This window comes from Rhinatrema bivittatum, chromosome 6 (assembly GCF_901001135.1).
Source record: "Rhinatrema bivittatum chromosome 6, aRhiBiv1.1, whole genome shotgun sequence".
NCBI lineage: Eukaryota > Metazoa > Chordata > Amphibia > Gymnophiona > Rhinatrematidae > Rhinatrema > Rhinatrema bivittatum.
In genome coordinates, this window is record NC_042620.1 from 11,307,530 (window position 1) to 11,321,424 (window position 13,895).

Here is a 13,895-nt window from a genome sequence, read left to right on the forward strand (position 1 = left end):
CTTTAACGCGCCCTCAAGGTCAGGCCACTGGCTTGTAAAAAGGCAGCATTCCCCTGGAATTAATTAATACTTTTCCTCTTTGGAAATGTTCGTGGTTAGCGCTCCTATTTTTTAAATTTCACGAAAAATAAATTTCGATTGTATTTGTCACAGTAATAACCTGTTGGCAGGTTAATTAATAACAGTAAATACGCTATCTGGATTCATTCTTTTTTTCTTTTTTTTAACACAGACCTTCAACTACCAGTTGCTGCCCTGTAGTGCTTAAAGAAAATTGTATCTGGCAGACACCAGGGCTAGTGTCCAAATGTCCAGGAAGCACACGGCAACAGCAACTGCGAATCAGGCAACCTTTAACCCTCCCATTACTGCCCCTCCCATGGGTCTCCTCATGTTTCCAAAAATATCACATTAGCTCGCAGGGGATGGTTTCTGATTGGTCCATGCTCTATATTGTCACAGCCAGTATAGCCCAATCAACTCGTGTGACAGGCTTCAGCGGGTCAGGGGAATGGCAGAGGGGGTAGCACAGGGACATTGGCAGAAGGAAGTATAGGAGAGTGTGGTATCCTGAGGAATATCCCCCTGCATGGCGAGTAGATTATCCCTAAACATCATAGCATATATCTCCCAATTTGTCTCAATCTCCTAACAACACCCGCAACTCCAACCACACAAGTAGTACACATTCCAACGACCTCAATCAAACTTCACACCACACAGCCACACACACAACCTTCGAATACACACTCACAAACATTGAGACTACTTCTGCTCTAGAAATCGAGTCTATACTTAAAAAAATCAATCCAGCACTGCGCCCCTTTGACATAATGCCCACAAAATCTCTACTGACGATCCCTACTACTATAGGAAAACCTATAGCCAATATACTCAACAAATCTATAATATCTGGCATAGTTCCTTCCCAGTTCAAATATGCTATAATAAAACCAAACCTGGATTCTTCTGATCCGACGAACTATTGCCCAGTATCGAACCTCCCACTCCTCTCCAAAATAATAGAGAGAATCATGAACAAACAACTCACTGAATACATTGATGAGCATCAATTACTCTTCCCTGCCCAATATGGATTTAGAAAGTATCACAGCACGGAAACGCTTCTTCTCTCCCTATCAGAATCGCTCCTAAAAGCTCTCGATACCGGCCACTCCTACATTCTCGCTCTTCTAGATATATCTGCAGCATTTGATACGGTCAATCACAACATCCTCATCACCCACCTCACCGAAATTGGCATCACTGGCACAGCTCTATTTTGGTTCCAATCATACCTGAGCAATAGGATCTATAATGTAAAAATGGAACAACGTGAATCTAAACCAAGAAGGCTTGCACAAGGAGTGCCCCAAGGATCATCACTCTCTTCAACTCTTTTTAATATCTATCTTATACCTCTCTGTCGACTATTATCGAAACTGGGCTTTCAACATTTCGTCTACGCAGATGATGTGCAGATCCTCATTCCCATAAACAACTCTCTTCCTAATGCCCTGAATACCTGAAATGCTGCCCTCACTGATAAACTTCCTAGCCATCAACACCAACAAAACAGAGCTACTCATCATCTCACCTCCAAACAACTCCACAATGAATACAAATCTCCCATCACAAGTCTGCCCGTCCACTGTACAACAAGTCCGCAGCCTTGGCATCATCATCGATAACCATTTTACGTTAAAAAAAATTCATCACTGCCACTGTTAAAAATGGTTTCTTCAAGCTCCACACCCTAAAACGAATCAAACCTATTCTACACCCAAAGGACTTCCGCACCGTCCTACAATCTACAATACTATCAAAGATCGACTACTGCAACTCTCTAATGTTAGGATTACCAAAAAATACATTACAACCATTACAAATGTTACAAAATGCAGCTGCCCGCATTCTCACCAATACACACCGCCACGATCACATCACTCCCGCCCTTCAGTCCCTACATTGGCTACCCGTTGCATCCAGGATTATATACAAAACCATTACGTTAATACACAAGGCCTTACATAACCAAAACATGCAATGGTTCTCCGAAAACTTGTATTTCAATAAGACCATTCGACCAACAAGAACACAGCACTAGGCCAAACTGCGGATACCCTCCCCTCAACTCACCAAACATGTATCTACAAAGGAACGCTCATTCATCATAGCAGGATCCACTATATGGAACAGTATGTCCACTGACCTGCGCCAGGAACCTTGCCACAGAAAATGTAAACAAAACCTAAAAACCTGGCTGTTCAAAAAAGCCTACCCATGACTGACAGGGCCCTTTTACCTGCAGTATACATAACACTCTTCCCTTCCCTTTCTGTCCCGTCCTATTCAGCACTTATTCCCTAGAAAAATCTATCTACTGTAAATGCCCAAATGTATATCAATTTTGGTGCCTCCACCAAACGCTTCTGTAACCACTATTATGTGTAGTTAATGATTTATTTATTTAAAAAAAAAAAAAAAAAGGTTCTAGTTCCAAAATGACTGTAAATCCGGTTGCATGTATCCTTTTGTTTTGTTTAATACTGGTTTTTAACATTCTTATTGTAAAGCCTGTTGCTGCATTACTGTTTAATGTAAACCGAGGTGATGTTCTGAACGTGCCGCGGTAATATAGAAAAATCTCTAAATAAATAAATAAACAAACAGCTAATTTTAATGTTTTTGCAGGACCTGCCTGGTGGGCTCTGGGGCTCCAGCAGCTTATTCAACACAAGGGAGACTTTACTGAGGCGCTCAATACCCCCCACAGAGCAAACAGCCCCTCATTACTTAATGCCCCTCCGCCCTGCCTCCTGCAGAGGGACAGCCTGCCCATAACTCACCTTGACTCCTGGCTGGCCAAGAGTGAACACAATATTGTCAGCAAATAAACTTGTCATGGACCCCATCATGATAGCCCCAGTCACCCAATCTAGGTCTCCTCTCTGCCAGAAGCAAAGGGGACAGAGGAAACCCCCGGCACCACGCACCTCTGAATAACTCCCACTAATCCTGAAGCGAGCTTCGCTCAGGGAGCGCACCCCCTGAATCCAAGCAAAGAACATGAAAACGCCAACGAACCCACTCAGAGGCCTCCTCTGCAACAACAGGACGGGTGTCCGCTCTTTTGGGGCAAAGCGGATCCAATCGAGTGACTTTCTGGGGAATAAACCCGGAGGGGACTTCATGAAATAGATCCTGACTGATGACTCCCCCAAGCCACTGGCAAGAACTTTAGCTAAATAATTGGAGATCTAAACTGAAGAGAGAAATGGGCTTTAGGAGGTTTATCAATAACAGCCACATCAGCAAGGGTCAGAGGGGAGGGACAGGCTGAGGTAACTTACAGTTACAAACCTTCACCAAATCTCTTACTAAACTGTCACTAAATATTTTACTCATTACTAAGGCTCTCTCCTCTCCTGCCTAATAGGCCCATTTCAAAGCACATCAGGAGAATAACAATGAAGAGGAGGAAGGTCCTGTGTCGCCACCAGGGGGAGAATGGCCTGCAGTCATAGGCAGAGTGCACTCTCCCCGTCCCACAATTCACTCCTCCTCCTCTTCCAGCCCTCAATAGCAGTGGGGTCCCAGGAGACCCACCTGGAAACCGCGCCTACCAAAAATGCAATAGCAATGAAGCATAGGAAAAGAAAATAAAAGAATAAAGCCAAGAAACTTGTGAAAAATCTGTGAAGGGGCACTCATCACCAGTGTGGTTTCAGCTTGCAACTCTTACAGTGTCTTATGCCGCTGAGACTTTAATCATGGCCCCCGGAAAATTCGGATCAAATTTTTCAAGATTTGTTTTTTGGTTTTTTTTTTACTTTTGCATGAATGTCCTGAAAACAGTATTGAGGAGTTTTACTTAACAATTCAGAAGCAGTGACACAAACGGCACCATTAACGCCGTTTCACGTTTGACGACAGCAGCCATCGCAAAATCCTGTCAGAGTGCGCATCCCTGGAACGGCACAGCAGTGTCCCCCCCCCACCCCCCCTGCATACGGACTTGTTTATGGGTATCCAGCAGGCATCTGAACAGCTCACAAGGGCCTCCCGGGTCACCGCCGTCCTGCACGCGAGGTAAGGGCCTGCCTGGCCGCGCCGGGTGGACACCACATCGATGAGTGCTTCTTGCCAGATTCTGCACAGGTTTGCTCTTCACCTTTCTTTTCCAGGGTCAATTTCTGTTACCCAGGAAGGCGAGTCAGGACTGGCAGCGCCTGCAGGTGCTCGAGGGCCCGCCTGTCGGACTTTTACTGCTAAATCTTTTCCGCGGGCACTCATCTTACGGCGCCATTTTGTGCGCTGCTGGCCTTACGCTCTCCTTTAGCTGCCGAGACACCCGTCCTCGCGTCTCAAACATGGCAGAGCCTGAGCCCATGGCATCGGAAACACGGGCCTTGTTGTTTGAGACGTTTTCACTCTGACTTTTTTTTTTTTACACACAGACCTGTCATTTTTGTTTTTTACTTACTGTTTGAATAAGAAACGCTGAAACTCCACTGACCTCTCCTTCTGCAAGGCATTACTCCTGGCCCTTACTTGCCCCTATAGAATTGCATGCATGGAGCGCACACACAGCACAAGCCTGAACACATGAAACCCGCCTGCTTGCAGGCAGGAACAAATTCGGAGGCCTGTGATGAATACCCATGCGAAAATCATATTACAGGATAATTTCAGGTTCACTGAAAGTTGCATAATTACACCTTGGAGACGTGAAATCCCCAGCCTGGCTCTAGAACCTTCTGGCTCACCCCCCCCCCCCCCCCCGACACCCATCAAGAAATATCCTGCTGAGAAAAGGGGGAACCTTCTACGCCTGCGAGGGACTGACGCCTTCGGCACCCTGTGCTGTCCCCAGGGGCGGTGGGCGACACTGGCTGCCTGCGCCAGGGGGGGTGTGTGTGGAGGCACCGTGACCTCTTGTTACCCTGCAGAAGGAAGCCAACAGAAGCAGCGCGGCAGGGATTCTTGGCAGCGGGGAGACGGAGCCTCCGGTGGCGTATTCCAGGGAAGGGTGTGTTCATTCTTTATTAGGGACAAACATTCTTTACAGGCTGAGTGTCTGTCTGCGCAGGACCAAACTCATCCAGTTATTTTCCACAAACCTGCTGTGCCCGAGTTAAGACAGCTCCTGCCTGCATTTCATCAGGGAGGGGAGGGGAGGGGAGGGGGGGTGGGCTGCCTAGCCTGTACCCCATGGGCTGAGGCCATCACTTCTGGTCTCTGCCCGGTCTTGCACGGGAGCCGTCCCCTCCAGCCCAGTGATCTTCCCCGGGCCTCGCTCACTGCCGCAGCATGACAGGTTACAATGTATTTTTGGGAACAGACCCCTGAAGCCAGCAGCAGGAAGCTGCATAGTTTTCGGAGTAAGATTTCCCGCCGGGCCAGGCCCTCCTGATGAATGCGTGGGACACCCTATGGTGCTGAGCTGGGACACAGGCGTTCAGATAACCTCGCACGCGCTGGGCTGGAAGCTCCAGAAAACCCGCGCCGGCCAAAGATCTGCCCGCAAAAAGAGTGAGGGTCAGGGGGACTCTGGCCCTGCAGGGCTGAGAGAGCGCGGGCAGCATTTCCGAGGCGCCTGAATTAAATACGGCTGTGCCCTCGGCTTCCCTGATGCCTTACCTATAATCCATTTCCTGGAAGGCAGGCGTGTTCGGGAGACAGCTCGGGGCCCCTGATTTCATAATGCGGCCCAGCCCCTCTGGACCTATCCATCCCACCGCGGGGCGAGAGGTAGCCATGGGCCACCGCCGCCAGGGCATAAGGAGAGCGCGCGGGCGGGCAGCCAGGAGAAGCAGCAAGGCGCGACTGCTGGCAATAGCGCAGGCGACAGCGGCAGAGCTGCCTCCCGACCCGGTACGAGGAGGACCTGCTTCCAGAACTCACATTGCAATGCATTCTGGTACTTGTAGTCCTTCCTTCAAACACCTGAAGGAGTCAGGAATCTTCCTCCTGGCACTGGGTCACTTGCCGGTCCTGCCTGTGGTAAGTGATGCGGTTGTGCATGAAGGTTGCACCGCCAGAGGGACCTGCGTAAGATCGAGCTGCCCATTCTCACGGAGGGCCTGAGCACTGTGCGTTGGGGGGGGAGGGGGGGTGGTATTTAAGGGCTGTGGTGCTCGAGTGGTGCAGGTAGGAGATGCCTGGTCTGAACCCCGTGTTATGGGTGCAGGGGAGGAACGTTTAAGGGCCGAGTGTTTGAGGGGAGGGGGGTAGGTCAGGCTAAGACCTGTGTTTGAGGGGTGCAGAGTGGGGGGGGAGAGGAGTTTGAGAGGAGCACATTAGGAGCGAGGTGTCTGAGTCCCGTTTTTCGAGGAGTGAAGGCTCTGAAAGGGATGTTTCAGGGCCCGGTGCTTGGTTAATGCTGGTCGGGGGGGGGGGGGGGGTGGATTAAGTCAGCCGTGCCTGTGAAGGGCACTATCTGAGCCTGGTGTTGCGGGTGCGGAGAGGGGTAGAGTTGTCCGAGCCCTGTCGGGGAGGGGCTTCTGGAGTCCTAGGATTGCAGGGGGTAAGATCAGGCGTAGGTCACGTTGAGCCCTGATTTTGGAAGTGCGGAAGGGCGGGGGGGGCCTTACCTCTGCGGAAGAGCACGCTCTCGTAGGGAATCTTGTTCTTTGTTTCCAGGCTGGAGCAGTTCCAGCGGTGCTCCCGGAACTGGTGCTGGCACTCGTGGATGGCGATCTGGATGCCCTGGATGGCCGAGGCCGTCACGTCCGGGTTCCGCATGCAGACCTCCAGCTGCCGCCGGGTCAGGCCGGGCAGGGTCAGGCAGACGGTGTTGGCATTCAGCACCGGGTCTGATGGGATCTTCAAACCCAGGATTTCATTTGAGACCGATCTGAAAAAGAAACCAAATTACTGAAGTCAGGACCCGCATCAGCCGAATCTTGCATGTGATAACCAGAGAGCACTAAGCCCCACCGCAGCCTGGAGCTGTGAGTACACAGCAGGGAAACCTGAAGACCCGAGTTCCAGTCCTACCTCTTCCTTTGCTCGCTGTGCTGACAGGGCAGGCTGGGGGGGGGGGGGTCAGCACGCAGCATGGAAGCCTAGAGACCCGGGTTCCAATCCCGCCACCTTCTCAGCCTTGATATACGAGCACTGAGCACAGAAACCTGCACCTCTGACTGAGAATATAAAAGTCTGACTGAACAGTCGCCTTCTTAAGAAACCAAACACTATGGAAGAAAGTGTCAGAAGTGCCAAACTGTAATGAATGCCGCATTAAGAGCAGGTCAGAAGAGAAGGCAGCTGTCTGCTTACACGGGTAACCCCAAATTGATCGTTCCCTCACGCTTACAGACTTTACTGAAAGCTAACTGTAGTTTGGGAAGTTTGTGATTTATTTATTTGTATGGGGTTTTTTTATACCGAAGTATTGGTTTCGGCCTTCACTCCGGTTTACAATTGTAACAACGATTTACATTAAAAATATAACATCAGAGGAACAACGAACAGCATTAGGACATCAGGGGAACATTAGAGAAACAATTAATTTCATGCGACACTGGTTATATCCAAAGGAAAGCAGAACTCCAGCAGAGACTCGGGTAACCGTGTTTCTCCCTCCCTCATCCTGGTAAGCAGGGACTGGGGCAGGGCCTCAGGGTAGCCAGGGGTGCAGTGAGGACACCTTATCCCTGGCCCACTCTCCCGGTCCACAAACGGCACCGCGCTCCCCGGGAAGGGATACGTCCCCCCAGCCCGCCGCCTCCCGGATCAGCGCGAGAGGCGAGACCACCTCCCCGGGACCGGGGCTCCCGTTAGCAGCGCACTGTCCATCTCCACGTCACGTGGCTCCAGGGCCCAGGACCTGCTCCTGTTCCAGGAACGCCGCGCCACGTCACTGCCTTCTGTCAGAGTGGGATAATACCAGAGCTGTCTGCCTGGAAGAGCAGGAATCAGTAAGTAAAGAGCCCCGAGGAATGAGGGGAGCGTGGACACAGAATGGAGAGAACGTGGCAGGCACATAAAATGGACAGAGATGGATGTCTCCTGGTTAAACAGAAAGAGGAGCGGGATGGTCCAGCACAGGCACAGAGGGGGGCAGCGTTCAGATGGTTTGGGCAGCCAAGTTCAGGACTAAAATGGAGAAAGGGCAGGTTTTACATTTTTTTCCCCACTGCCCTGAAGGTCTCAGATTCGTCCGGTTCACTGTTTAGCTGGATAAACGTAGGTGCTCGGGGGACGTGCTGCCTAACTTCTCTGGCTCAGTCTGCTCGTGTCAGAGAGGAGTCCTAAAGTTACCTGGATGTGTTTATCTGGCTATGGTCTGAGGAGCAGGATTTATTCTGCTAAGCCTGGCTGGATACATTGTTTCCTCGCTGAATACTGACCCAAAGATTCTATAGAATGCATCCTGTCAGATATCCAGGATAGGATAAATGTTACAGGGTGGATATAGCAGGAGGTACACAGGACAGATAAGAACAGTAGAATAAAAGTTACAGGATACAGTAAAACATACATAATAGGATGGATGATACTGTATGATACCAGATCGAGGATGGGACGCTGTACGACAGATACAGTATAATGTAGGATAGGGAAAGAGAAAAAGAAGATACCGTACATTAATAGATGATGCAGGGTATAGATAAATACTGTAGGACCAATGAAATAAAAAAAAAAAAACAGTTTCAAAATTCTACGGCTACCGAGAAACTCACAGAAACATAAATAAAGTCATATATAGTAACATAGTATTGATGACAGAAAAAGACCAAACGGTGCATCCAGGCTGCCCAGCAAGTATCTTACGGAAGTAACTGCCGCTCCGTGCAGGTTACCCCCATGCCTTCTGTTAAGGGTAGTAACTGCCGCTCCGTGCAGGTTACCCCATGCCTTCTGTTAAGGGTAGTAACTGCCGCTCCGTGCAGGTTACCCCCATGTTTCTGTTAAGGATAATAAGTGCCGCTCCATGCAGGTTACCCCCATGCCTTCTGTTAAGGGTAGTAACTGCCACTCCATGCAGGTTACCCCCATGCCTTCTGTTAAGGGTAGTAACTGCCGCTCCATGCAGGTTACCCTCATGCCTTCTGTTAAGGGTAGTAACTGCCGCTCCATGCAGGTTACCCCCATGCCTTCTTTTAGGCTCCATGCAGGTTACCCCCATGCATTCTGTTAAGGGTAGTAACTGCCGCTCCATGCAGGTTACCCCCATGCCTTCTGTTAAGGGTAGTAACTGCCGCTCCATGCAGGTTACCCTCATGCCTTCTGTTAAGGGTAGTAACTGCCGCTCCATGCAGGTTACCCCCATGCCTTCTTTTAGGCTCCATGCAGGTTACCCCATGCCTTCTGTTAAGGGCAGTAACTGCCGCTCCGTGCAGGTTACCCCCATGTTTCTGTTAAGGGCAGTAACTGCCGCTCCGTGCAGGTTACCCCATGCACCCTTTTCTTCACTAACTCATTGTACAAAAATATTAAAAAAGTATTTATTCATATATCAAGACGTGGAGAAATGTGGAAAAGAGGATTTACATTCAGACAACATTCAACAAGGCACAAGGCTTAACCATTAAGCCTTGTGCTCACCTTTAATGCAACTCCAACATTACTCTCTGCATCAATGGCAGGGGATGGCAGGAAATTTGAATCAAACAGTTACCAACAAGGGCCCTGAACTTGGTGGTTGGTGAAACAGATAAGTATGGGAAAATAAGTGTGGGAGCTTTCTGGGCAGAATGGATGGGCCGATTGGTCTTTTTCTGCCGTCATTTCTATGTTTCTATGACATGACATATGCAAACAATAAAGATAACTAAATACAAAGAACTCAAACTCAATCCTATGTATCAAAGCACAAAAACATTTAAATACTGACAAACACCTGAAAAACATGCATCTACCATAGCTGAATGAGGACCCAAAAAAGCAACTGTACAAACTCTACCAACAGAAAAATACACACAAATATCACGCATTCAAGAAAGAAAAAGAGGGAAAAATGTAAAATAGAAAGGGAGAAGAAAAAAGCGTTTTTCCAAAGCAGATAAAAAAGGAGACAGTTTAAGCTGAATAAGAAACCTTGGTAGTGCTCCATCATCAGTCACCCAGGTGGCCTGTGGTAGAAACGGGGGATTTACTCTCAGAGCAGCCCATAGGGGCTTCATCGGGGCAGTCCTGGGCTGAGCCAGCATTCAGACAGGACACGGAGCAATGTCACAAACCCAAAGCCCCTCCCCCCCGCACTGACCCAGGCACCGCCGCGCCAAGCGGCTCCCCAGCCCGCGACAAACCCACCAGCAGCACCGTCGGCGGGCAGCGCCCAGCGCCATCGCGTAAGAAGGGGGAGGCGGCCAGAGACGCGCGCACGTCACAAGCACGTGGCTGTGAAAGGCGCGCAGCCTCTGCGCCTCCCCCGCGCTGCACGGGAGGGTTCCTGACTCTGAGCCAATCGGAAGGCGGCCGTTTCCCCGAACCAATCAGGAGAGGCGGTGGGCGCGAGGCCGGAGACCCTGCCTCCTGTCGCGGAGGTGCGAGCTCCGCTGACCCGGGTAGGGGTTACAGGGCAGGGAGCTGGCGCCCAGCGTGCACCCGGTCCCTGCGTCGGCTGCCTCTGCCCGTTAATGCACGGCGGGGCCTGCCTGTGGTCAGGGGCAGAGGCTGCACCAGCTCCTCCTGGGACCTGCCTGCAAAGCCCTCGTCCTGAGCCCGAGCTTTGCCCAGGAACCTTCTGCTTGGTGGGATAGAAAAACAAGAGACTGCGGAGAGAAGGGACGCGTGTGTGTGCGCGCGCTGCTGGATAAGGGACCCTGAGGACGCACACCGGCCAGAGCGCCTGCTTTGCGGGTTTTTTTTTTCGCGCACAGAGCTTGATCCAGACTTCAAACCTACAGTGACAAAGTAGATAATGGCAGGAAAAGGCCGATCGGTCTATCCACACTGCCAAGGGTACAGCCCAGCAAGTCCAGTTTTGCAATCTTCCATTTAATTCCAATCGCCCGGGTCACTAAGCGTGCAAAATCCCTTTTTGGTTTACCTCCCCCCATCCCATGGCCAACCACAAGCTCCTGCAGTAATGGCCTTTCTGGACATTGCCTGGCCACCCCCAGCCCCTTGCACTTCTCACTGTCCCGGCAGCTTGCCAGACAGACCAGGCACCTCTCTTCCTGCTAACTCGCTCCTCTCTCTCTCTGCTTCTTCCATGCTTCCTTGAAATCCGTTTCCATTTCAGCCATTGCTGGGCGTCCCACGATGCCACCGCGTTTTCCATGAAACAATATTTCCCGACATTGCGCCCCAGTCTATTCCCCCCCAATCTCATCTTTTCTCTAGGCCAGGGCTTCCCAAACTTTTAGCCAATGTGACCCCATTTTAGCAGTTGAAAATTCACAGGACCCCAGAGGACGAGCAAACCTAATTAGCGGGGGGGTGTCGTTCGCCTCCAACAATCCCCCACTCACCATCCCTGCACTCCAAACCCATCCCCTCTCTCCCTCTCTCAACCTCCATCCCCCTCATCCTCTGCCCCTCCAACCCATCCCCTCTCTCAACCTCCATCCCCCTCATCCTCTGCCCCTCCAACCCATCCCCTCTCTCAACCTCCATCCCCCTCAACCTCTGCCCCTCCAGCTGATCCCCTCTCTCAACCTCCTTCCCCCTCAACCTCTGCCCCTCCAGCTGATCCCCTCTCTCAACCTCCTTCCCCCCTCAACCTCTGCCCCTCCAGCTGATCCCCTCTCTCAACCTCCATCCCCCTCAACCTCTGCCCCTCCAGCTGATCCCCTCTTTCATCCCCCAATTCCTCTCCCCTTCCTAGCCCAGCCGCTCGCTCACCCACTCCAGCTTTTTACATCCTCCCCACTGAGCCTCCCTCACCTCCAAGCCATTGTGGTAGCCCCTAAATGATGATCTGTCATCCCCTTCCTCTCTCTTTTCTCACATAACCCCTCCCCCTCTCCAGATGATACTCTCACCCCTAGCTCCTCTCTTGCATTCCCCCCTCTCACCTTCCACAGCCAATCCCTCTCCCACTGATCCAACCCTCAAACCCTTCCTGTATCTGATCCCTCCCTGCAAACATCCCCCCATCCACACATCAGGATCAGCAGCAACATTTCCCTTTGGGCCTCAGGTGATAAGTGGATGATAACTCGTGGGAAGAGAGGGCAGGCTGATGGCAGGGGCTACACTTTTCTCTTAGGTAAGCTCAGTGATGGGAGAGGATAAAGAAGAAGTGACAGCCTGCGCACGCTCTGCCCGCTCTTCCCCAGTGCCTGACGATGATCTGCAGCTGACGGCAGCAGCGTCAGTGATGAAAGTCAGCACGGGATCTGGGAGCCAGCGAACGCCACAGGCCCTGCCGTGGCCCCCAGTCCCTCCTCGCACGTGGCTTCCTGTGAACGTGGAGAAACCCGAGCAAGGGTGGGACCATTGCAGGACCTGAGAGTGAGTGCACGCCAGCTCAAAGATCCCCTGCTGATTTCCACTGCTGCTGCCGCTGGTATCAGGAGAGGGCTGCCCTTTCAGGCATTTGTGACCCCGGCTGGAGGTTTTGTGACCCCCATTTGGGGTCCCCACCCACAGTTTGTGAAGCTCGGCTCTAGGGTACGCACAGTTAGATCTCTGGAGCAGACCTGGACCATTTCGGCAGCCGTTCTCTGGACCTCCTGCGCGCTGTCTGTATCCTTTCAGGGACGTGGTCTCCAGGACTGGACACGAAACTCCAGGGAAGGTCTCACCGGTGACCTGTACCACGGCAATATCACTTCCCTTTGTTTCTGCGTCTGCGCCCCCAGCATCCTGTCAGCTCTGGCCGCCACTTTGTCAGGGTGATTTGCCACCATGAAGTCCCTGATTACCATCATCCCAATGCCCTCCTTCCTGTTCTGTGGTCATGCACATCTCTCACCTCGCCCCCTCCCGCATTTCTCCCTCTGATATCCTCATTCAAAATCCATAACTGCGCAGCTTAATACAGAAATTTAGCTGCCAAGCAGTCGACCACTCCTTAATGTGGTTTTTTTTTCTCATTTTTTCTACACCCTCAGGCGGCAGATCTTACTGAGAAGGTTTTCCTAACTTCTGCACAATATCACTCACAAAGGCATTGAACAGGACCCTCCATTCCTCCTCCAGTACAAACTCTTATTTATCCCCGGTCCTGTCCACCTCCTCAGGTCAGAGCCTAGGCCGGCGAGCGGCTGTATTTGTGCCTCTGCAGAGTCTGTGGCTCAGGTGCCACTGACAGAGGAGCCCACAGTCCCTCCTCCTCCTCCTCCGGGGAATAAGGACAGAGAAGGTTGTGGTCAGTGCCTCCGCCGTGTCCCTGGCCCCTCTCCCTAACATTTCTCCTTCTTCCCTCATAGCCCTACACTCCTTCCCTTCACTGCCGCTCGGCCCTTTGCGTTTCTTCCGCTTAACCTCCCCTCCTTCCCTGTGCTCTGCTCTCCGGGATCTCGTTTATGTTTTGAACGCTGATTATTTATTTATTTTTTCAGTCCCTTCTTTTTCCAGCCACTCGCTTTGACAACCACACCGACCTCTTTCTTTTTCCTCCTTAGCATAAAGGTTTCTTGCCTGCCCTACGGCTGTTTCCGACGGAGCCCACTCCCCCCTACAGCCTCCCGTCCTGCCGCTGGCCCCCGCTTGACCAGGGCTGGGATTTTTCGATGTGCAGGACCTCTCTCTCCCACTAGTACTGTCTGAGGCCGCCCCACCACCTCCTTCATACGTAAGAATCGGGTCCTGGTGCTGCCCCCTCCCCTCACCATTTGTGGAAGGAGAAGCCCCAGGATTTCAAGTCCACCTTTTTGGATCAGGTCTGTGTCCAGTTCCTCAGGTTCTGGACATAACCCACCGCTCCGCTCCCCTTCCGCCACAATCCTCCCGTTTCCGAATCTTTGAGATTAGTGTTCCCATAACGAGCTCCT

At 51.5% G+C, this 13,895-nt stretch overlaps 1 protein-coding gene across 3 annotated transcripts in view; it reads right to left on the reverse strand.

The window, feature by feature from the left end:
• WNT10A (Wnt family member 10A) overlaps positions 1-13,895 on the reverse strand; it is a 106,150-nt gene that overhangs the window by 64,053 nt on the left and 28,202 nt on the right. Inside the window, exons 1-2 of one of the 3 annotated variants that reach the window (XM_029605033.1) lie at positions 10,264-10,354; positions 6,597-6,859 (exon numbers count right to left, since the gene is read on the reverse strand). In XM_029605033.1, coding sequence (XP_029460893.1) covers positions 6,597-6,747 — 151 coding nt within the window. In that variant the 5' untranslated portion in view covers positions 6,748-6,859; positions 10,264-10,354. Of the gene's footprint in view, positions 1-6,596; positions 6,860-10,047; positions 10,201-10,263; positions 10,355-13,895 lie in introns of those variants that run through there. The other 2 variants (XM_029605031.1, XM_029605032.1) reach the window with 2 other exon arrangements.